General features: G+C 50.3%; 1 protein-coding gene across 3 annotated transcripts in view; it reads right to left on the minus strand.

Annotated features, from left to right (window-relative positions):
* Positions 1-21,995, minus strand: part of Galnt9 (polypeptide N-acetylgalactosaminyltransferase 9) — a 73,771-nt gene that overhangs the window by 5,339 nt on the left and 46,437 nt on the right. For 2 of the 3 annotated variants that reach the window (XM_036171969.1, XM_036171970.1), the window contains 4 exons: positions 19,397-19,594; positions 12,900-13,017; positions 2,281-2,466; positions 483-620 (listed from right to left, as the gene is read on the minus strand). In XM_036171969.1, the coding sequence (XP_036027862.1) occupies positions 483-620; positions 2,281-2,466; positions 12,900-13,017; positions 19,397-19,594 (640 nt within the window). Of the gene's footprint in view, positions 1-482; positions 621-2,280; positions 2,467-12,899; positions 13,018-19,396; positions 19,607-21,995 lie in introns of all 3 variants that reach the window. The other variant, XM_036171968.1, reaches the window with a different exon arrangement.

The following is a 21,995-nucleotide window of genomic DNA, read 5'->3' on the forward strand; positions in this document are numbered from 1 at the left end:
CCACAGGAACACCTCCTTCTGGTCTAAATCTTCCCAGAGTTCTCATAGGAGGACAGGAAGAAGTCTACAGGTCTGATGTTTGCCTGGTGAGGGGGTGATACTGGCATCGTTAGAGGACAACTTGAGGGAGTTGGTTTTCTGCTCCTACCATGTTAGATTCCAGGGATCGAACTCAAGTCATCAGCCTTGGCAGCAAGCACCTTCACCTGCTGAGCCATCTCACTGACCCATTCACTTGGGTATACCTCTACATGCAAATGTGTAGGTATGCTTCCATGTGAGCACATTAGTGGTGCTGCTCATGAACACGGGCATACCCATGTCATTTGGGGCCTCAATGTCCAAAAATGTGCAGGAGAATATACTCATTTATGCAGGTGGACTTCTGGTGTTAGGACACAGGATGCTGGGGTACAGGATCCCGGGGCATAGGTGGGCTTTCTGCCCACCACCCCAGCAGGGCCCTGGTGCAGAGGCGGTACCTCTCCGTACGTGAGGGTGTTGTTGTAGACCCTCATCTCTGGGTACACGTTTTCCAGGTACCATTTAAAGCTGCGGCATTTTAACTTCTGGCGCAGGGCCAGCCTCTCAGACACGTCGCCGAAGTCCACTCCTGGGTTCTGTGGGGCACAAGCATGCGGGAGAGTGTAAGTGTTGCAGATCCAAGCTACCCTAGGGTTAGGTCTCTCCCCATGTCAGGGACTCCAGGGGCCTGGGTTCCCCACCCTTAAGAGTGGCCCTGGTTGCAGCCTTGGGCCACCATGCCCTCATCTTGGCCTCCTGAGGGTTCTGGCTGTGGGGACAGACTTGGCCTGTCCACACCTGCCCTGCTTTGGGGAAGAGACCCGAGCACTGTTCTTCCTGACTGATCTGTGTGTTTGCCTCTGCTTCAGCGACACTCATAACAGGGCCCTGGACTCAGTTTGACTTCTGGGAGGGGGGGTTGTCGCAGTGACAGCCCCAGACACAGAAGCTCAGTGAGCTACAGGGCAGCCATACTTGGTAGGATGCTATGTTTGTTAGCGCTCAGAAGGCTCAGGAAAGGATCATGGGTACTGTGAATTCATGCATCTCCACCCTGGCTGTGCCAACACAGCAGTTCTGCTGAGTTCGAGGTCTTTCCAGTGAATTGTGCAGCCTGAGTCACTGTGGGGCCTAGAGCCCTGTGGGGGCCCTAAGCCATCAGGTCATAAGGTGGCTTCTGCCCCATCCAGGGCCCGCTGAGGCACCATCTCCCCACAGGTCTAAGAGTAAAGCAGGCTCATGCCTGGGCTACTTTGAGTCCTGTCACTTTTCATATGTGGCCATGGAACAGTCTCTTACCCTCACTATACCTCAGTTTCCTAGATACTAGATACATGTATTGCCTTATTTTGAGGATTAAGTTAGTTGGAGTACTCCTGAGTGACCCTGGGATCACAGGCCATATAAAGACAAAGCACGTGAGGGACGTGTTTCCCTCCAGCTTGACTGAGTGGCTCTGGGGATGGTGAGCCTCATGTGTGGCTGTGATGTCCTATGTTCCTTTCCAATGTTAAGAGATACAGTTGTGTATTCTCCAAATCACTGTGTGGTACAGACACCAGATCCTTTGGTTTTTGTCTCTAATGGGGTCCTGATCCATGAGGCTGGAGGGAAGCCTGGAAGGGGACCTTGCAGGTCCTGGGTTAAGGTGGTCAGTCCTGTGCATCTCAGCAGGGTGGTAAGGGATGGGGGTGGTCCGATCCGGACAGTCCACATGATTATCCAAATGCCAGGTGTGCTGCTTTAATGGCAGTGAGCCAGTTTAGGAGGATGAAGAGAGACATTTAGAAAGGTTAAGTAGGCCAGGCATAGCAAGGCACATGTGACCCCAGCATAAAGGAGGAAGAGGCAGACTCTTGTGAGTCAAGGCCAACTGGGGCTGCAGAGTGAGACCCATTTAAAATGAATGTGTAAATATATAATAAAGCACACATGCACCTTATGTCCTGACTACGGGACAAGAGGAAAAAGGAAAGGCTGTTTCCAAGAGGCTGGACCAGCTGGAGAAAGAACACTGGGGTGAGGTTTAGCTGACCTTTACTTACAACCTTTGTTGGCCACTTGTGGCTGGAACAGTTACCTATGGTGAGGGGAAGGGTGTGGCCGCTGTCGCCGGACCAATGAGAAGAGGCCCTTTTCTACAGGTCCCACTATGCAGGGGAGGCTGCCTGGATGTGGCCCTGTGTTCCAGAGTCCCTTACTTCAGGGTCTTCGAGCTTCCCTGTATCTGCCCACCCCGCCCGGTACCCGCCTTACTGTCATAGGAATATTCCAGGCCATGTACACGTGGGACTTGAAATCATCCATCCACACCTCGGCAGCCCTCAGCGCGTTACGCTTGGCATAGTAGTCAATGTCGTTGTTGTATGGCTTCTTGGTACGCTCAATGTGGGCCACTCGGGAGCAGGGGAGTACCTCCATGCTGCCGCCACACTGCCACACCTGGGGTGAGAGGATTGGACCTGGTTAGTGGCTGAGAGGGCCACTTGACATACCAGGTAACCCAGAATACCATGGGAGGACACCCGGTCCACTCAAGTCTGGACTTCCTAGGGGGCCCAGATACTTTGTGTTTGTTAGAGGAAGGGTCTAAGAAGAAGCCATGGACTATAGGCTGTATCTACCAGGTCTTGGGCAAGAGGCTGCCTCCCCTTTGGGATTTCCTGTCATGCCTGATTTCTCTTCCATGTTGTAGGACTGTGGATTTGGGTCCTATCTACCCCACTTAGTGCTCTAGGTAGGGACTCAACCACCTCTCTAGCCCAGTTTGCCAGACAGACACGTTCTTCCCAGTGTGTGGTGCTGTTTTAATAACCTGTGAAAATACTAAGACAAGGGACTGGGCTGCAGCACGTCAGTCACTGGGGGTGAAGCCTGCTTCCTGTTGTGCTCTGCTTCCCAGTCAGCCATGATGTGAGCACCCATCCCAGGTTCCTGCCACCACAGACACACCTGCTTCTGCGGCCACACCTTCCCAGCCATGGCGACTGAGAGTCTAAAACCGCACACCCAAATAAATGTTTCCTCACATAAGCAGTTGCTGGTGGGTGCGTCAGCCACAGTGATGTGACAAGAACACACGCAGCCTCTGGTACCGTAAGCAAACACATGATCCCAGCAGAAAGTAGAGTAGCTTGCTTCCTCAGCAAACAGACATGGGAGCCCCTCATGGTCTGCGGCTCTGTGGTAGGAATGAATTTCACACGCTGGTTCCCAAGCACAGGCTTGCTCCAGCCGTTTCGATTATGTTTAGCTCTCCCCAGCTATCCTGCAAATCTCCACAATCATCTCAAGCCGAGCTAGCAAGTGGCTCATTTTTCATGTCGCCCTCTCTCTACCCAGGAATGAGATGTTCGACCAAGTGTTGTTGGAGTGCAGTAGGTAAGAGCTACAACATGCTGGCCTGGTGAGTAGGCCAGAGAAGATGCAGCCTGTCCCTGGGGCTGACTACATCATGTCAACATTGTGAACTGGGTCTTGTACCCTTAAATTCCCTAGCTCCTGGTGCCGACACAGACCTTGTGGCTTCTCAGCATCCACAACTGTGAGTTGGTTTCTAGGTCCACCTAGGTCTTGCTGGTCTGTTTCTCTGGAGAACTCTAGTCAATCCCCTTTTGTCCTGTGCCAGTCTCCCTCTCCATCCAGTGTTCTGTGACACACACACACACAAACACACGACATCACATGAACTCAATCACAACAGATGTAGTGGGATTGCTTTGCTTGTTTTTCGAGACAGAGTTTCTCTGTGTAATAGCCCTGGCTGTCCTGGAACTCTCTTTGTAGACTAGAATTTCGAATTCACAGAGATCCTCCTGCCTCTGCCTCCCCAGTGCTGGGATTGAAAGTGTGCGTCACCACGCCCGACACAGTGGTGTTATTTTTAAGCACTGCCAAATGTCACCGGCACAGTGACAATGCCTGAGAGAAGTAACTTCAAGGAGAAGTCCAGTCACCACCCATGGCCTCAGAGGTTGCAGTGCCTCAATGGCTGTGGGCCTGAGGGGAGGCTGAGCAGCAAGGTGGGAGATGTGATGACTGCCTCACGGACAGGGAGACACGGGAAGGAGCCCAGGGCAGCTGTGCCTCCTGCCAAGGGTCTGTCTCCTGTGACCTGCTTCCTCCAGCATGGTCCCGCCTCCTTCAAGGTCTCACCTCCCCAACGGCTGGGGACCAAGCCCTCAATATACAAACCTGTGGTGTGGGGGTGGGGGACATTTCATTTTCAAACCGTGACACAAGAGTGAAAACGAGAGAATAGCCAAGGAAATTCTAGACGGATAATGAGGACACATTCAGTTGCTAGATGTAAAGTATTTTATAAAACAATGAGGGAATGGCTGAAAGTAGAAAGCTCAAAATAGATACAACATATATATGGACACACACACACACACACACACACACACACACACACACACCATTCACACACATAACACACACTGACTCCTATGTATACACACCAACACACACTTGCATACACAGAGAGAGTACATGTCCTTGTGAAGAAGGGTAGAGGGACCTCTGTTTTATAACAGTGTGTAACAGGACCTCACTTCTTTACAAGCACACACTGCACACTGACCATGTTCTTAGCATGGAAGCGGTGTTTAAAGGGCTGCTGGCTTCCAGTTGTTCTTCCAGAAAACACAGGGAAAAGCCCCATGCCCAGAGGAAGGCCAGGTGCAGCAGGAAGGGGCTTCACAACCACCCAGGAGCTGATGTCCCCGAGGGCAGAACAGCTATTCAGCCAGCCAGGGAAAGAAAAACATATGGTGAACACACACACACACACACAGGCCGGGACAATGACCTCCCTCAGGCATCACTGACAAAAAAATATACACAAACCACACAGTCATACACACAACACATTCCACACATGTATACCATAAGACCACACACACATACACATACCACACATTCACACACATCATACATATGTGCACATACCACACATACATATGTATACACATACACACATACCACACATCATACATATGTGCACATACCACACATACATATGTATACACATACACACACCACACAATATACATATGCACAAAGACCACACTATATACCATACACATGTGCATGCATATGTATACATATACCACATGCATGCGCAGACATATCACACACATACACACATACTACAGTCATTCCACACATGTACACACCACACTCGCATAGACATATAGATTATATAGTCATATACACATACCATATGCATGCAAACACACAAATATCACATGTGCTCACATGCACACACATATACTACACAAAACATTCATGTATATGCATTCACAGATACACACATACATATACTCACATTGAAATATACCATACATATAGACACACATATATCCCTTTGGGGGCAGAAAGGGGCCTAACATTAGTATCAAAAGCGGCACAAACAAGCCTCGTCTGGCTGGGAGACTCCATTTCCAGAGACATATCATAAGGGGTTAACTGAGCCATGTGGGTAGTCAGCTGGTGACACAGAGAATCCACACATGCAGGCCAGGTAGGTGCCAGAGCCCATGAGTCTGAGCATGTGAAAGAAGACGAGGAACGTATGGACACATGTCTGCGGCGGATGTGCAGTCCCAGCGGGTCACCTAAGGATAGCTGCAGGGCCACGCCTAAGGTACAGACATCAATCACACGTGGCAATGCACACGCACATCCACCAGCAGGCTCCGAGCGGGGGCACACCTGACACAAACTGTGGCAATTTCAATTCTGTTTGAGCCAGTGCGTGTCCCCTCCCCCCACTGCCGTTCACATCACGAGTTCATAAAGGGAATAAACAGTGGATTAGAAGGTGGGCAAGCACCTGCCACAGCCACCGTCAGCTCCCACTGCATTTAATACTCTCCCAGCCCCAGGAGTTGGTTCTCATGCGCTCCTCTACAATGCATGGGGAAACTGAGGCTGAGACAGTGGTGCAGCATATGAGCAAGCACAGGCAAGCCTGAATGCAAGTCTTGGGGGCTCTCTGAAGACACGTGACACTGCTTCCATGCCTGAGGCAGCAGACACCCGCCATCCTCTTCCCCTAGGCAATGCCCGCTAGCCACGGCTGGGGCTTGTTGACATGTTGACCTGGTAGGTAAAGAGGCTCAGCTTGGGGCCATGCCTGTCCAACAGGCATTCTCCGTGACGAGGACAGCTTCGAGACAGCCATAGTGTGGTCCAGGCTAGCCCTGCTGCCTGCGCGGTAGAGTTGATTGGGCTGTGTGGCCAGTGCTCCTGGAAAGCCCTTAGCAGCCTGCAGCAGTTCATGAGTTGGCAGCAGGCTGCTTCTAGGCCACCCTCTTGCAGGCGTCAGCTGAGACACCGCAATGTGAGTAGCATCAGTGTGGTAATGACCTCAGATCTGACACACAACTCCAAGGTGCTCTCCCAGCAGACATGCTCCTGGGCCTCAAATCTCATCCTGGGGAATGGCCTGCTCCCTGCTTCAGACACACACTTTGTTAGTGCTCATCAAATTAACTGCTCAGTTTCAACTTCCTGCCTCCTCTCCTTCCTCTTTGACTAGAATTCTGTTCTCACAAGGCCTGGAGACAGAGCTCAGTGTAGAGCATTTGCATCTCCCAAGTCTGAAGGTCCTTGGTGCCACCATGGGCTGAGGGATTTCCAAGAGGAAGGCTGGGAAGATGGGAGACTCTGGGGGTGACACCTGAACTGAGAGACGGGAAGGAACAGGCAAGCTGTGAGGCCTGTGGGGTAAAGTGTCCCTGTTAGAGGGACTGCAGCATAGAGGCTTTGGGGTGTGACCTGTTCAGGATGCTGGTTTGCAGCCACAGGCCCACACTCTGTCAGCCATTCCCTGTTCCCACCGTTGCTGACCTGTGATTAATATGATGGCCCACACAGCCTTTCTAATCAACTCAACCCAATTAGAGAAACTCTGTGGTCCCGAGGTCAATTTTCATCCCTGTGATTGTGGGGATGCCGTCTGCACGTCCCCTAATGAGGAAAGTCCTGGAGCCAATTAGGGGGAAATGATTCTGTCTCGTCCATTAGGTTTAATAAAGGTCAGGACAAAAATCTAACAAAGTCTGGTCTGGAAAGCCAGCTGCAGAGGAGAAATTCAAGCGCTTGTTCCTGCATAGCAAACTGCCTGCAGCTTGCAGAGTGGGCCATGCTTTCCACCCTACACTGAGAATCTCAGCTGACCCAGGGCCCATCCCATGGGGACTGGCCTGAGCCTTGAAACTGATTTTACAAGGAAGGATGAAGAACAGGGTCTCATATTCTGTAGAGCCACTTAGAGAAAGTGAGTTCTAGAGGCTGGAGAGATGGCTCAGTGGTTAGGGGCACTATACACACAGAAGGACTGTGATAGGCGCAACATCATTATCCATTTGCACAGGAGATGGCTGGTGCAAGAGGAGTTTTGCCGTGACTGGGGTAAACACAGCCCTCAATTTGTACAAAGGACTGCGGTTAATTGGTACAAGCACCCTGGCCACACACACTTCCTGGCTATAAAAGCAAACTGTTCAACTCACTTTGTGAGTCACTGGGAGGAGAATCCCTCCTCTGCTGTCCCCCAGATGTGACAGCAACAGGCTGAACTGGCACCATGAAGACAAGACGGTGGTGGTTGTGGGACAGGAGAGGCAGCTCGGGATGCAGTGGTGACATGAGGCAGCAAGACTTCCCTGGAGGGACAGGGCCAAAGTGACAGAAACAACATAGGGAGCAGAGGTAGAGGGCAAGTGAGAGCGGGTGGAGTCGAGATTGGAAAAAGGAAGAAAAAAAGAGCCATAGATGAGAAGCATGGGCCCCGGTTGCTGGAAGAACTGCAGAGAGTTAAAGATCCTGACACCCAACGCCCGAGAGCTATGACTCTTGTCACTCTAGGTCAAAGGGCCCCCGGCCCCTAAGGCTTTCTTGAGAGCTGTATTGCTCGAAGGTGACACTTTCAGCTGCTCTGCAGATGTCTGCCGCCACTATCTACTTCAGCCAGAAGCCGAGGATCACAGAAGCTGCCGAGTGATCGGGCTACTGGTAGTTAAGGCCCAGGGTCACAAGCCTCCACCTGGAGTGTCCGGAGCAATTTGGCCCTGCAGCTTAAGGTTAGACAAGCATTTCAATTATGAGGTGTTCAGTATCTCCCTAGCATGGCTCTTAACCTCAGTGGTCAATCACACCAGAGCCCATAAATACATTAGCCATAACAGGACAATAGATCCTCGGAGACACCATGGCCATATCCAAGTTCTCACCGTGGGTGGGGGCATGGGTCCTGGACAGGCAGAGGCATCCATCATCCAGTGGGGTAGGCTCTGGGACTTTGTGTGTGTGTGTGTGTGTGATTGTTAATCTAGATTGTCAGCTCGATAAGACTTAGAATCACCACATACACACACACACACACACACACACACACACACACACACACACACACAAATAAAATAATAAATAAATAAATACATACATACATACCAAAAAACAAAAACCCAAAAACCTCTGGGCCCATCTGTGAGGAAGTTTCTGGACTGGGTTAACTGAGGAGGGACAACCCACCTTGAATGTGGGCAGCACCATCCCATCTGTTGAGGGCCCGGGCTGAATAGAAGAGAAAGCAGCTGAGCACCAAGCATCCACCTCTCTCCACTTTCTGACCATGGACGCATGGGGTCAGCAGCCCCACGCTCCTGCTGTTGTGATTCCCTGCCATGATAGGCTGCGCTTTCAAGCCACAGGCCAAAATACACCTTTCTTTCCTTCTTTCTGTAAGTTGTTTTATTCTGCATTCGGTCATAGCAATGAGAAGAGATGACAAGGACTGCAGGTCAGTGCAGAGTCCCGGGACACAGCATGTGAGTCCACCAAGACTCCAAGGCCTAGGCATGGCAGCTGCCCTCACTGCAGATGGCAAAAAAAAAAAAAAAAAAAAAGAAAAAAGAAAAAAAAAAAAAAGCCAGCTCTCCTGAGTCATCATGGAGATGGGTTCCAGACATGGTCACCCCACTGCCTGCTCCTGACTGCCTTTGTCATTATTTCCAAGTCCCCAGTAACAGCTTTCTGTCCCGAGAAAGCCACTCTACATCCACCTGCTTAAAGAATGAAGAAATGTCGAAGACCATGACCCTCACCCCCACCGGCGGTTCCTAAGAGCCACTCTGTCCCCTCTCAACCACCCCTGCGCCACCTGTCCCATTCCAGACTAAGCCACAGGCACCCTGTAAAGTGCCAGCCACTGCTGCACGCACGCACGCACGCACGCACACGTCCTCTGCTCTCTCTAGCTTGGATTGGTCCTGGCTCCTTGTTTGTTTCCAGATCACCCAGGCACAATGAGTGGGGATGGTGTCGGACTGCAGCTGCCCAAATTCCAGGGTGCCCTGACTCTCCACATTTGCAAGCCCCTTTGTCCACACATATAACCGGAGCACAGCCAGAAGGGTCAGATAGATCGACACTGATCTAGGCAAAACAGTTTCTATGATTGCTGCTGCTGACTGCAGAGATGCCCGTTCTCTGGAAATTTCTGGAACCACACCACAGGGAGGGCTCTTGGAGAAGCCATCTTACATCGATTACTCTTTAGAGACAATGCTAGGGAACATTCACATTTGGGAAGACCAGAGATTCCTGTGGATTCTCTAAGAAAAAGAACCTCAGCAAGGGGCTGCCCCCACAGTTAAAGGGACCTGGAGCCACACAGGTGTCAGAGGGATCAAACTGGGTCCTTGGCGGGGGCTGGGGGTGGGGTGGGAGTAGGAAAGCAGGTCACCTTATTTCCTCTCCATAGGCCAGAGCTGGGTTCTGGTTTGGGGGTTCCCTGGATAAGTTTATCCCTGCAGGGGCTTTGGAATCCAGACTCCAGTCTTTAACAATGAAAACAGCCTTAGGGTGGGGCAGGGAAGCAGAGCTTCTTGGCAGTGGCCTGGCTCAGAGGAATGCTGGCCTTCTTCCTGCCCAGCTCCACAGGGTTTTGTAAGGATGCTGTGTTAGCCCATCCCTTCCCTTCTCTGCCCTTACCCTTTCTTCCTTCTTCTGTGATTTATTTTATTTTGCTGAAACTGTTTCAGTGAAAGCTCCCATAAATGCAGTCATAAACAAAAATAGAACATACACGTTAGGCTCACTTGTGTGCTGTACAAATGAGGGGCCTGTGGCGTATGCGCCAGTGACTGCCCCCTCTTGAATTCTGTGTGCAGGTCTCTGCACAGAATGAGATCTATCTCTGGGTGGAGCCACACCCTCGTCTTGTCCCTTAGCGGTTAATCCTGCAGGGCAGGGGCAGGACCACCCCTAGGAAAGTGGATTCACTTTAAGATCGTGTACTTTTCCTGATGTAGAAGAAAAAAAGCAACAGAATTGCTGATATAAAGTATTTGTTAATGGATTGGCTTAGGAGACATAAAATCACACAAGGTAGAATTTAGTTAAGGGGGTGCTGACCCCCAAATGACCCAAAGGTAAGTAGTATGCTAACCAGGCTTGTTAGAGATAACCAAGTTTACAAGGCTAGGATGTAAATGTTCACTAAGACCCATCCCAAAAACGTGCCTCGGACATGCTCAAGGGGGCAGTGCTGAGCCACAACCAGAGTTAATTCCTGGCCTGCCAGAAAGTGCCCAGTTCTCTTCTTGAGAAAAGCACGAATCTGCCAGACAGGCAAGATGAACCTAGGTAACAATTATTTGAAAAGAACAACACTGACGTACTTAAGAAATCATTCTGGCAATATCATTGCTATCAGAATCTCCCATCTGCCCAAGTGGCCAGACGTGCAGTCTCTTTCCTGTCTCTGTTTAAATTGTTCCAAGTGTGACCTGGGGGCCAGGACCTAAAAGAGATTTAAGGATGACAGGATCTGTAAAATGCATGAGCCTAAGTTTTACTAAGTAAAATCTTCTATTAGCAGCCAACTCGTATTTGGCTAATAGCGCCGGTTGGCCTGTCACTTTGGTAAAGACTTTTCTTCATCTCTAAGTGTGCAGAGAGATTTCTCAATGAAAAGGACATTCCTTCCCAGAATTTCAGCCCCCTAGTGCGTCCCTATGAGCCTGGGGTTCTCCTGGGTCCGTCCACCTTTGTGCATTCCGACTTGGAAAGATTCATCGATTCCCTTTCTTCTTCTAATCTGGGATGCTGGTCAGAGCCTAACTACGCATTTCAACTCTCTAATGCATGCTTTGGGCTTCCCTAAACACTTTTTATTAAAGTTTCCATCCCCACAGCCTTGCTGCCTGCCACCATATGGCTGACCTTGACTTCCACACCTGCTTATCTTCTCCATTCTCTAACGGCTGGAAAGTTCACAGCTTACCTGTTGCTGGTTTTGTTTTGTTTTGTTTTTTCCTGCTAAATTCTAAATTGACCTCAAGTTTTCATCTGAGTCTTCTTTGCCCTCCAGGAGGCCAAGAGCCTAGCACAGGCCTGCCATACAGCCTCTGCCCCTGAGCCTTACCAGCATAATCAGAACCCTGACCGCCAGTCTCCAAATCCAACCTGATTTTTTTTTTCTTTTTCAGGATAAAACAAAACATTGTCAGAATTGAAAAAAAAAAGAGAGAGAGGAAAAAAAAGCATTGGACAACTGTTTTCTCTACAAAACATGCAGAACTGAAGCTTGAGATAAGGCTGAGTCCCAGGCCCTTCTGGCTTGGCCTTAGGCTGCAGTGAGGTCTTTCTCAGAGTGACAGGACTGCATGGATGCTGAGCTTGGAATGGACTTCAGGGTCTGCGGGATCACCTGCAGTCAGCCCCAACACCTCTGAGACACCTCTGTCCTTCTAGATGGACAAGAGCAATATGGCAGGGAAGCCGCTTTTCATGGCTTCCTCTTCTGCCCACCACCTCCATCTCCTCAATTCTTCTCTCAGCTATGTCTTGTCCTCCTTGTCTATCCTCTTCCATCCCACAAGTCAGAGGGATCCTGGGAGAAGATATCAGGATCCTTGGAGTGCTCCAGGTCCTACTTCATGAACTGGGTGTGTACCGAGTACCCATGCTGCCTCAGAGCCTTGCGCTGGCCGGTCCTTGCCTGCCACATCCTGCCTCGCTGTCCAGGATCCTGTGGCTCACTAGAGTATTTTCCTAAATGTCTTCATTGTGGGTAGTGCCCCCACCTCCTCCCTGCTTCATTTCTTACTCTGTCTTCCCCTATAAGGGACACTCTTTCTTTTCTCTAGTCATTTCCTTCTCTAGAAGGCAAGATGTGGGAACCTCTGTAGCCATAAAACCCAGCTATGAGGCGTTCAGTGTGTCTTGCTAATGGTTCCAAGTGCCCTAGGGATACAGAGGCAAAGTCTCAGGGTAAGGGCTGTGCCCACATCTGAGTCACAGGGATTGCACAAGGGCTCATGGCTGCTTAATCTCCTCCATTCCACAACCTCTCTGCTTGAAGTCAAAGTCCATGCTCTGCAACAAGGCCCCTGTGCTCAGTTCTGTCAGTCACCTCCACTGCAGGCTGTTCCCATGTTCCCCTCACAGAGGAACCGGCACCTTCTGTGGATGCTCTGCCTTCCCCCTCTAACCAAGGTGGTAGGTGTGTTGAGCTGTATCTAACATTTTCCCCACTGTGTCCACCTGGGCCCCTTGCTCTAAGGATGAGACTTGCCCAGGCAACCCCACTAGCCAGTGTGCATCACACAGGAAATGACAGTTTGGAGCATTAACAGACACATGAGCTCCATCTGCTTTGATCGGCTCGTAGGCAGAGCTTCACTTTTAAAAGCGCTGGCAAGCACTCCCACTGGGCCTTCAGCTTCGCTGGGCTAACAAAATCTTCCAAGCAACCAAAAAAAAAAAAAAAAAAAATCTTCCAAGCAGCTTGGGGCCTCAGACCCACCTTTGCAGGCAGTCTTGGCTCCCTAGAGCATGCCAGCCCCGAGCCTACTCACCCGCATTCCCAATTCAATGTTCTCTGCACCGTACACCTCCATGCCTGGGTCCAGCAGGCCAATGTCCCCAAAGTACTCCCGGTCCACCACAAAGGAGCAGCCAATCATGGCAGGTGTCCTGGGGAAGGAGAGATACTGAGTGAGGGTATCGTCATGGTGTGGTCCAGAGCCCCCACCTGCCTGTGAGACCACAGCCGAATCTGCCCCTTCACATCCCCATGCTGCTCGTTCCCACAGACACAGGTGCGTCCTGGGTACTGTGAGAAGCCATTTCTCCAGCTTCCATGGACCTGTCCTTGTATGCCTTAGGCCCTGGCAGAACAGTGCAGACCAGAGTCCAAGAACTTGGCTTTGGTTGTGTGACTCCAACAGATGACAGCATCTTGGACACTGTTTTCCAAATGTTCCTCCTGAGTCCCCCCCTCCCCCAGTGTCTTGTCTTGTTGGTGTATAAAGATTCAGGGATACATGGGGCAGTTGTGTAAGTTGTACACTATGAAAAGCTCCATGAACCTTTACTGACATCAGTCTGAATGACACGCTCTGACATTACAGAGTACACAGCTACTCAGCTGTAGTCAACAAACTGCCAACTGTCATGTAATATTTCAACTTAAACCCACATGCTTAAAAATGGTAGCAAAAAGCCTTTTGGCATTTTGTTGAAATCATGAATGGATATGGTAATTATCTAGTTACCAAAAATCCATCAATGTCAGCCAGGCAGTGGTAGCACACGCCTTTAATCCCAGCAGCACTTGGGAGGCAGAAGCAGGTGGATCTCTGAGTTTGAGGCCAGCCTAGTCTACACAGCCAGTTCCAGGACAGCCAGGGCTACACAGCGAAACCCTGTCTCTAAAAACAAAAAGCAAAAACAAAACAAATCAATCCATCAATGCACATACACCTGGGAAGTGGTAGCATGGAAAGGCAAAGATCAATAAAGGATCCGGCAGAGGTGAAGAGTGAGTGGCCACCATCTTGATGACACTTTGCAAGTGTAGATGGATTGGCACAGAGTGGAGTGTGCTAAGCCTGCCAGGCAAACCGAAAAAGACTGGAAAAATGAGGAAAAAGCAGTGCCTACGTACAGACCAAAAGATACTCGTGGACTGTGAGCCACATGCCTGAGAACAAAGGCATCCCTCAGCATCCAGAGCTTAGTCTCTCCCAGACTATGGCACTCTGAGGGACTTGTCACAGCTTCTGATGCTGAAGCCAGTGGAGGATGCTCAGGACTCCTGGTCCCCAGCCTTCTGCAGGCCCAAATCTTTCCAATAAAAGGAGTGAAGAGATATTGGTTTGCATCAAATTTAACTGAACATTCTGCTCTCACCGATTGGAAAGGCAGAAGTAAACATCATCTGAAAACACAGTGGTATTAAAAAGCAGTTGTCTTTTTATTTGTGCAAAGATACATTTTTTTCCCACAAAGCTAACAGTAACAAAATTTTAATAGCAAGAACTCAATTGGTTAAGATATGATCACAATGTACAACAGGTATGTCTCTCCTCTTAACAGTAACAATCCCAGGGTGATTTCCACAGAAGAGAAGTGCCAAATTCCCCATCACTAAGGCTATTATAGCCAGTAATGACTTTTTATTATTGCTTGGCTCCAAAGTAAATGTAAACTCACAAGCGACAGTACAGGCGTCAGGCGCACTGACTTTATTTGCATGAGAAATTCTTGCTGTATTGATGGAAGAGAAGAACCGAGCAATACCTCAAATGAGGTCTTCTCAGGTTAGGTACGTGTCCTGGTCATTATAAGGATGACCTCCACCTCTGCAGCATTCAGAGGACTGTAAGACACAGCAACAGGTCCCCAAGGGTCCTGGCCTGGGGATCTGTGATCTGTTTGTCCCAACCAGATCGCTTGCCTCTAACCCTGTCTTCTGGGACTTTAGGACCCACGAGGCCCTGGGTGTTTCTGTTGTACCATAAAAAGCAGGTCTCTGTGGGCTCTGTGGCTGACTGGATAAATAGAGTGGTTTGTGCACAGGATGGAATATTATTATTTGGCCATTACAGGAGTATATCAGGCCACCAAGAGTCAGGCCATGTCAGGGAATGGCCAGAAAGAAACTGTGGTCACATTTGGGCCCTGGTTCACAGGCTCCCTCCACCTTTCCACACTTCTCTCTTTCATGTCTCTTTCACTTCCGGGAGTTCTATTATTTGTGTAAAACTTGACTCCAATGTTCTATTCCAGTCACACATTTGGAAATGGCAGAGGAGATTCTGCAGACCCACTGGAGCCATGGGGGTTGGGGGTGATGGGTATTCCACGGCACCTGACCTGCAGACCTGTGGCTCTGAGTGGAGGTCATGAGCAGTCAGTTCAGAACCAGTATTCAAAACTGGGAAATTTCTGTTATTTCTCATTCCCAATCTGCTAAGTGGCCCTCAGCTCTTCACGGAAGGCTATAGAGGACGGGACAGACACGGTGGTGTGTGACTGTGTAGGCCTTCTAATTAGGAGCTGGTCAGGTTTTGGTTTGTTTTTTAAGCTTAAAGATAATTTTATTAAGGGCAGACAAGACCCTTAATCCCAGCACTGGGGAAGCAGAAACAGGTGGATCTCTGTGACTATGAGGTCAGCCTGGTCTGCATGTCAAGTTCCAGGCCATCCAAAGCTGCATCGTGAGACCCTGTCTCAAAGTAAGGGGGTTGGGAGAGGAACCATGCCATTTTGCATTTGAGTTAAGCCAGCATGGCAGAGAAGCAGCCACATGGTGGGGAGGAGGGCTTCAGAGGAAGAGCTAAAAAGTCCAAAGTGTTAGGGAGAGCACCCCTAGGCGTAGGCTAGTATCAGAAAGAAAGAGACAGAAAAGAAAAAGTTAGGCCTTTCTGAGTCCCTACTCAGAAAGGTGGTGGGTGGCAGGGGACCTAACAAAACCTCATGGCAGCTCTGTTATAACTGCACCAGGGACTGTCTTTCCAGGAAGGAAAAGCACATTATCTCATTAAAGGGTTAATTATTCCCCCCATCTTTTTAGGATGGTGTTAGGTGAATCTGCCTTCCTGAAGGGTGGTCCCTTTAGCTAGGTCATTGATTGGCCCAGCTGGTTTAATTAAGGAGATAATGGCATGTCTCATCCACAGTCCGATTCTACTCTTTTGCTGATCACACTTTTGAGGAATCAGCATAGATCTTGTGTGAGTGGAAGTAATCTTGGTGAGGAGCAATAATCCAGTCAGGTCCTCAGCTGTGAGAGAAGCCATGCTTGACAGGGATTTTGCCCTTGATTCCTGCTAACACAAAGTAGGTGCTGTCTGATCGGGATTGGTTTTATTATAGAGTGAGGGAGGTTACAACCAACAGGGTTCTCCCTCCTGCCGTTCCTGATCCAACACCGTGAGGGGATGATACCCCACCCTTTTTCACACTCTGTGAGGGAGGTGATGTTTGATAGGGATCCCTCCTGTTGCTCCTCATCCAAAACTGTGAGGGAGGTGACACCTGGCAGGGTTCTCCTCTGCATTTCCTCATACTCCAGAGGGAGGGAGCTGATGTAGAACTGCATTCTCCGTCTCTCCTCATGTGTCAGAGGGAGGGAGGCAATGATGAAATCCCCATCCTTTTTTTTTTTTTTTTTTCCCCCCCGAGACAGGGTTTCTCTGTGTAGCTTTGCGCCTTTCCTGGAACTCGCTTTGTAGACCAGGCTGACCTCGAACTCACAGAGATCCGCCTGCCTCTGCCTCTGCCTCTGCCTCCTGAGTGCTGGGATTAAAGGCATGTGCCACCAACGCCTGGCGAAATCCCCATCTTTATTACTCCAGAGTTTAGAGACTGAGGCCCCAGTGGATCCTCCCTGAAAAATACTACAGTGATGCACTCCAAATGTATCAAACCACTGCCAAGGGCAAATCCGTGAGGGAGGTTATGTCTGTCAGGATCTTCTCCCCTGTGACGCCTGTTCCTCCAGGGTGAGGGAGGTGGTATCAGATAGGACTCACCTGATCAAAACATTTGGCTTGTTTCTATACCGAGTCTGTTATTCTAAAAATTGCCATTATAAGCACTTGTGTGGGAGTCTTGTGTTTTCATTCAGTTTAAAACACCTGCCAGGAATAGACTGTCCAGATTATACAGGAAGTTATGGCGTGCTAGTTCTCCAAAGTGGCTCCCACTACCCAGGCATGAGCTTCTCTGTGCTCCACCCACTTAAAAAAGTATTATCAGGGGTCGGGGATTTAGCTCAGTGGTAAAGCACTTGCCTAGCAAGCACAAGGCCCTGGGTTCGATCCTTAGCTCCAATAAAAGAAAAAAGTATTATCAGTCTTCATTTCAGCCATCCCCTTGTGTCCATAGTGGTGTCTATGCAAGGTTTCAACTTGCATCTTTTCAACTGGGGTTTCCATCCAGCATCTTTCCAGCGGTTAGCCAGGTGACCATCTCTTTTATGTGGTATTTGTTAACTCAGCACCATGGGTTAGCTGGTTTCTGGCAGCAAGGTTAACGGCTCCTGGGTGATTCTAACAAACATGTTTGGGGACCACCATCCCACCAGACTCAAACAGGCCAGCAAGCTTGTTCCTCACTGTCTCTTGGGTATCCGGAGCCTGCCATAAACTGTAGGAGATGCTTCCCATCGGGCCTCCGACTTCCACCGACTTCTAAAATGTCACATGCAAAGCATTTATCTTGCTGCTAATTGGGATCATGAAATGAATCTCAAATGAAGAAAAATAACCTTCAGACTGTCACTCTCTGCTTCAATGAGCCCCTTGGGACCCATCTGTGCGCCTTGTGCTCAGGGAAGCTCTGTGATCTGGCCTTGCTGCAAAGCCCAGAGCCCAGATCCCTGCTCAGCAAACCACTGCAGGCCAGCACAACTGCAAGACTCCCGGCCCATCTCTGAAGAAACCACCATGTGGAGCTAGGAGGTATGGGGAGATGGCACTTTGCCAGCTTTGAAAGCTCCTCAGTCTTAGCATTGTGAAACCATTTCCTCTGGGATGATTTTTTTCCCTTCCTGCTCTGTGCCAAATGATTTCATCTGGATTTTACCGCCAATAGCTCTCTGCCAGTGGAGAGGCGATGAGCAAGGCACTTCAATCAACTAGTTCTACAGTCTGCAGGGTCAAGCTGTGCACTGGCCCGGAAGACCCCCAGGAGACCCCTCCTATAGGAGAGACGGGTCCGAGGGACTGAAGCTTCTCACAGCACGGTAGCCAGAATGCAACATTTTCACCGGAAGGCAAGGAGGTGGTCCCACCAAGACCCACCGCCCTGGGGGGAGATAGGGTAAGGTGAGCAACAGTGCCCTGGGCCAGCAGCACCTGGAGATATTCACTCATTCCAAAGACAGTTCTGAAACCCAGGTGGGTCTCCAGGAGAAAGTGGAACAAGCTGCCAGATGTGAGGGTACAGAGTCCCCCAGGGGCTCATCAGAGGGTGTGGTGGGAGGGGGTGTTCTGGGGATACCCAGAAACTGCAGAAACATGGGAGTGACCATACAGGAAGGTGAAAGAAGATCGATTAAGTGGGATGGCATCAAAACCCAGCAGGACGACAGATAGTAGCAGGGTCTCCCACAAACAGGCTCCCATGGCCCCTGCTGGGCAAAGCCCATAATTCTTTTGAATGAATGAGGCTCTCGGATCTCATGAAATGCTGGCATCATGTATTGTTTTTAAAGATCTATTTACTTATTATGTATACAGAAGAGGATGCCAGATCTCATTACAGATGGTTGTGAGCCACCATGTGGTTGCTGGGAATTGAACTCAGGACCTCTGGAAGAGCAGTTGGTGCTCTTAACCTCTGAGCCATCTCTCCAGCCCGGCATCATGTATTTTTAAAATGTTTAAACCTCCTCTCCTCAAGTCTAAGGAACCAATGCAAACTAACAGTAACTGTCCCACAGGGCACTGTGAGGCCAGACTAGTATCTTTACTGAACACAATCCATAGCCAGGGGCTGCCCTCTCAGACCATGCTCAGGGCTTCTCCACGGCTGCCTCCTCAGCCCTCTGCCTTTCTCTGTCATCTCTCCGTCTCCTTCCTGTCTGCGTCTCTGTCTCCCTCTTAGTCTCTATCTCTATGTTCTGTCTTTGTTTATACATCTCTGACCGTTAGCCTTTCTCTCTCAGTCTTTCTGTCTCCTCCTGTCACTGTCTGTTTGTCTCGTCTGTTTCTGTCTCAGTCTCTGTCGCTCACTTGGCCCCTCTCCGTCTCTCTGTCTTTGACACCCCCCCCCCCACAGTGCCATGTCTTTTAATCTCTCTGTCTCCTTCTCTATGTCTGCCTCTCCTTCTTCCAACTTCATACAATCAAGCCACAACCTAATCTGGTCATCAGTCTGAACTTGGATCTGAGCCAGCCCTGTCCCCGGCCATGGCTACACTGTCTTGGCAGTCCCTGTTCCTTGTAAGGTGTACATGTTTCATTTGAGGCCAGGATGGGGCTTCCTCAAGGAAATGACCCTCCCTCTGGTCCTCAGCCATCTTTGATGGCACCTCCCCACCCTCACACCAATCTTCGCTCACCTGATGGGTGCTGACTCATCACCACGGTCCAGCCAGTCCTGTGGAGGGATGATGTACATGCACCACAGGCCCCAGTTGTAGCCATGGGCAGCGCTGGCATACTGCTGTACCTCAAATGTGCTGTACTTGATGTTGTCGATGGCTGGCAGGATGATGCGCCGGCGGTCCTCCCGGATCCGTGCTAGGGCGGGCTCGGCCCTGCGGAAGGCACTGGCCATGAACAAGAGCCATCCCAGAACCCTCAGCAACCCAAGGAAGGCAGGCCACTGGCCATGAGTGCAGACCCTTCAACTGGGCCTGGTATCTAAGCTTGGTTAGCCCCCACCTGCTGCGCACAGGACCCAGTCACAGCAGATTTGGACTCCTAGAAATGACTGACCCTGATGCCCTGATCAAAGCCTGCTGGGCCTTGACTGGTCAGTGCTAGGCTCAGGGACATCTGAGTGTTCTTCATGGATCCGCCAGGGCCCTGGGGTGCACAGAGAGATTTCTTAGCCTAATCCTATTCTCCCCTCCATTCCTGTACCTGTGGTAGGTACCTATTGTGGGCCACACTTGCTGAAACAGATTTTCATCAGAAGAAAAAAAAAATCTGTGCCTCGTGGTGCTTACATACACTGTATGCCATGCACAGCCTGCATAACAAGCCACGGTTAAGGGGAATGTGGCTGATGAGGCCTGCGTAGAGGGTGTGTGGGAGGTGAAACGCAGTATGGAAAACAGGAAGCAGTGAGTGGGGTGAGCTCTGCAGTTCTAGATGATATCCAGTGTGGAGTGTTCTGGGCACTGAGTGGGAGGACGCTAGGGTGAGGGGATGGAGGTCTACACTGATGGAGCAGCTTTACCAGCCATGGGCCCAGTATGCATGGGTGGAGGGGGTCAGGATGCCATGGGAGAGACAGGCAAGAGAGGCTCTAAGGGCAGAAACAAAGGGTCGAAACAGTTGGCTTTTTCATTATGACATCCGCTGGGCAGTATCTTGGAGGTAGCAGGGACAGACCTGGCCTCTGGGGTCACATTGTCTGCCACAGGACAAGGTTCCTTTTGGAGGGCTGCATTCAAACTAGGGTTCACCTAATATCTGAGATTGAGGTGACTGGTGGGCTGAGGGTCTGTGCTTTAGAGATGGAAGGATCAAGAATCGGGCGATATGGGGAGGGGCCAGCGCCTAGCCTTGTCCCTCTGGGAGCCTCTGCTGACCCACCTCCTCATCCATGAATGAATGAACAAAGTATACCAGAGAGATTGTAAATGCCATGTCTGCTAACAGGTAGGACCTGCAATAAAGGCCATGCTAGGAAGATGCTGTTCGCAGATAATGGAGTTTCCAATTGAATAAAAATGAGTTATACAGGTTAAGCATTGCATTCTGACTGATAAATTCAGCTCTCCCAGGTGCCCACTATCCCTTGGGGAGCTGACGGTAGATAGAGCGTCAGTTGTGCGGTGCACAGCCCACACCACGGTAGGAGGCGATTCTTGTGGGAGGATGCATGATGACACATAATGGATGATATAGGATTCAAGGAGGTGACAATAACATCGTGTGGCAGAGTGGCAGAGGAGGGAGGCACGGGAGGAGCAGAAGAAAGCCAGGTCTGTCAAACAACCTGTTGACCACAACCAGCAACCCAAGCCTGCAGAAGGGTATTCACAAGGCCTCTCATGGTCCCCAGTGAGGACCCACCCAGGGCCAGGTCACCAGGGAACACCCAGTTGTCCATTTTGTCCCATTTTTGAGAGAGACTAAAACTCAGAGTTTCTGTATCACTTTTTCCACCTCTTGAAAAGAAATTCAAGTTACATTTTATTTATTGTGTGTGCACACCTACATGCATGCCATTTATTGTGTGTATACACACACATGTGCATGCCAAAGTGTATGTGTGGAGGCCGGAGGACAGCTTAGAGAGATTGATTCTCTCCGTCTACCATGTGGGTCCCAGGGATCAAAGTCAGCCATCTCACCAGGCCACCGCTCTTAAACTGAGAAGTTGGTCATGGTGTCCACCTGGGGGTTGGATTGAGTGCTGCATAGGGATCAGTGCACACACACCTGTGTGGAACTATCCACTCGTTAGTGCAGCGTGCCTCTGAGCTCCTGGTTGTTGGACAACATTTCCCGGTTCCACACCTCTCAGACAGGCGTACAAGAGAAGCTGCATCCAAGCCACGACTACTGTGATACCCCAGCTATCTCAACAGGCCTGGTACAGGCTGAGCCAATGACCAGGGCTCCAAGAAGGGACAGGAGGCCACGTGAAGGCCAGCAGAGGAGAAGGTGTGCAGCCACGGGCTGAGGGACACCTGGCCACCAGGAGCTGAGAGAAGGCAAGACCCTCTCTAGAGCCTCAGAGGGATACAGCCCCAAAGCACCTTGATCCAGGTGCCTGAGCTGGCAGAGTACAAAACCCAGCTACCTTCAGCAGCCAGTGAGGGGCTTTGGTCATGGTATCCCCAGGGCAGTGCTATTCTAGGCCACCTTTCCTCTGCTCTACTCTTCTCTTTGCACCCCGTGGTGCCCACTCTCATTTCCCACACCACATTGGCCTAAAGTGGCTTAAGGTCCCAGTTGCTCATGTGACATGCGCCTATGTGA

This window comes from Onychomys torridus, chromosome 22, assembly GCF_903995425.1.
Source record: "Onychomys torridus chromosome 22, mOncTor1.1, whole genome shotgun sequence".
Classification (NCBI taxonomy): Eukaryota; Metazoa; Chordata; class Mammalia; order Rodentia; family Cricetidae; genus Onychomys; species Onychomys torridus.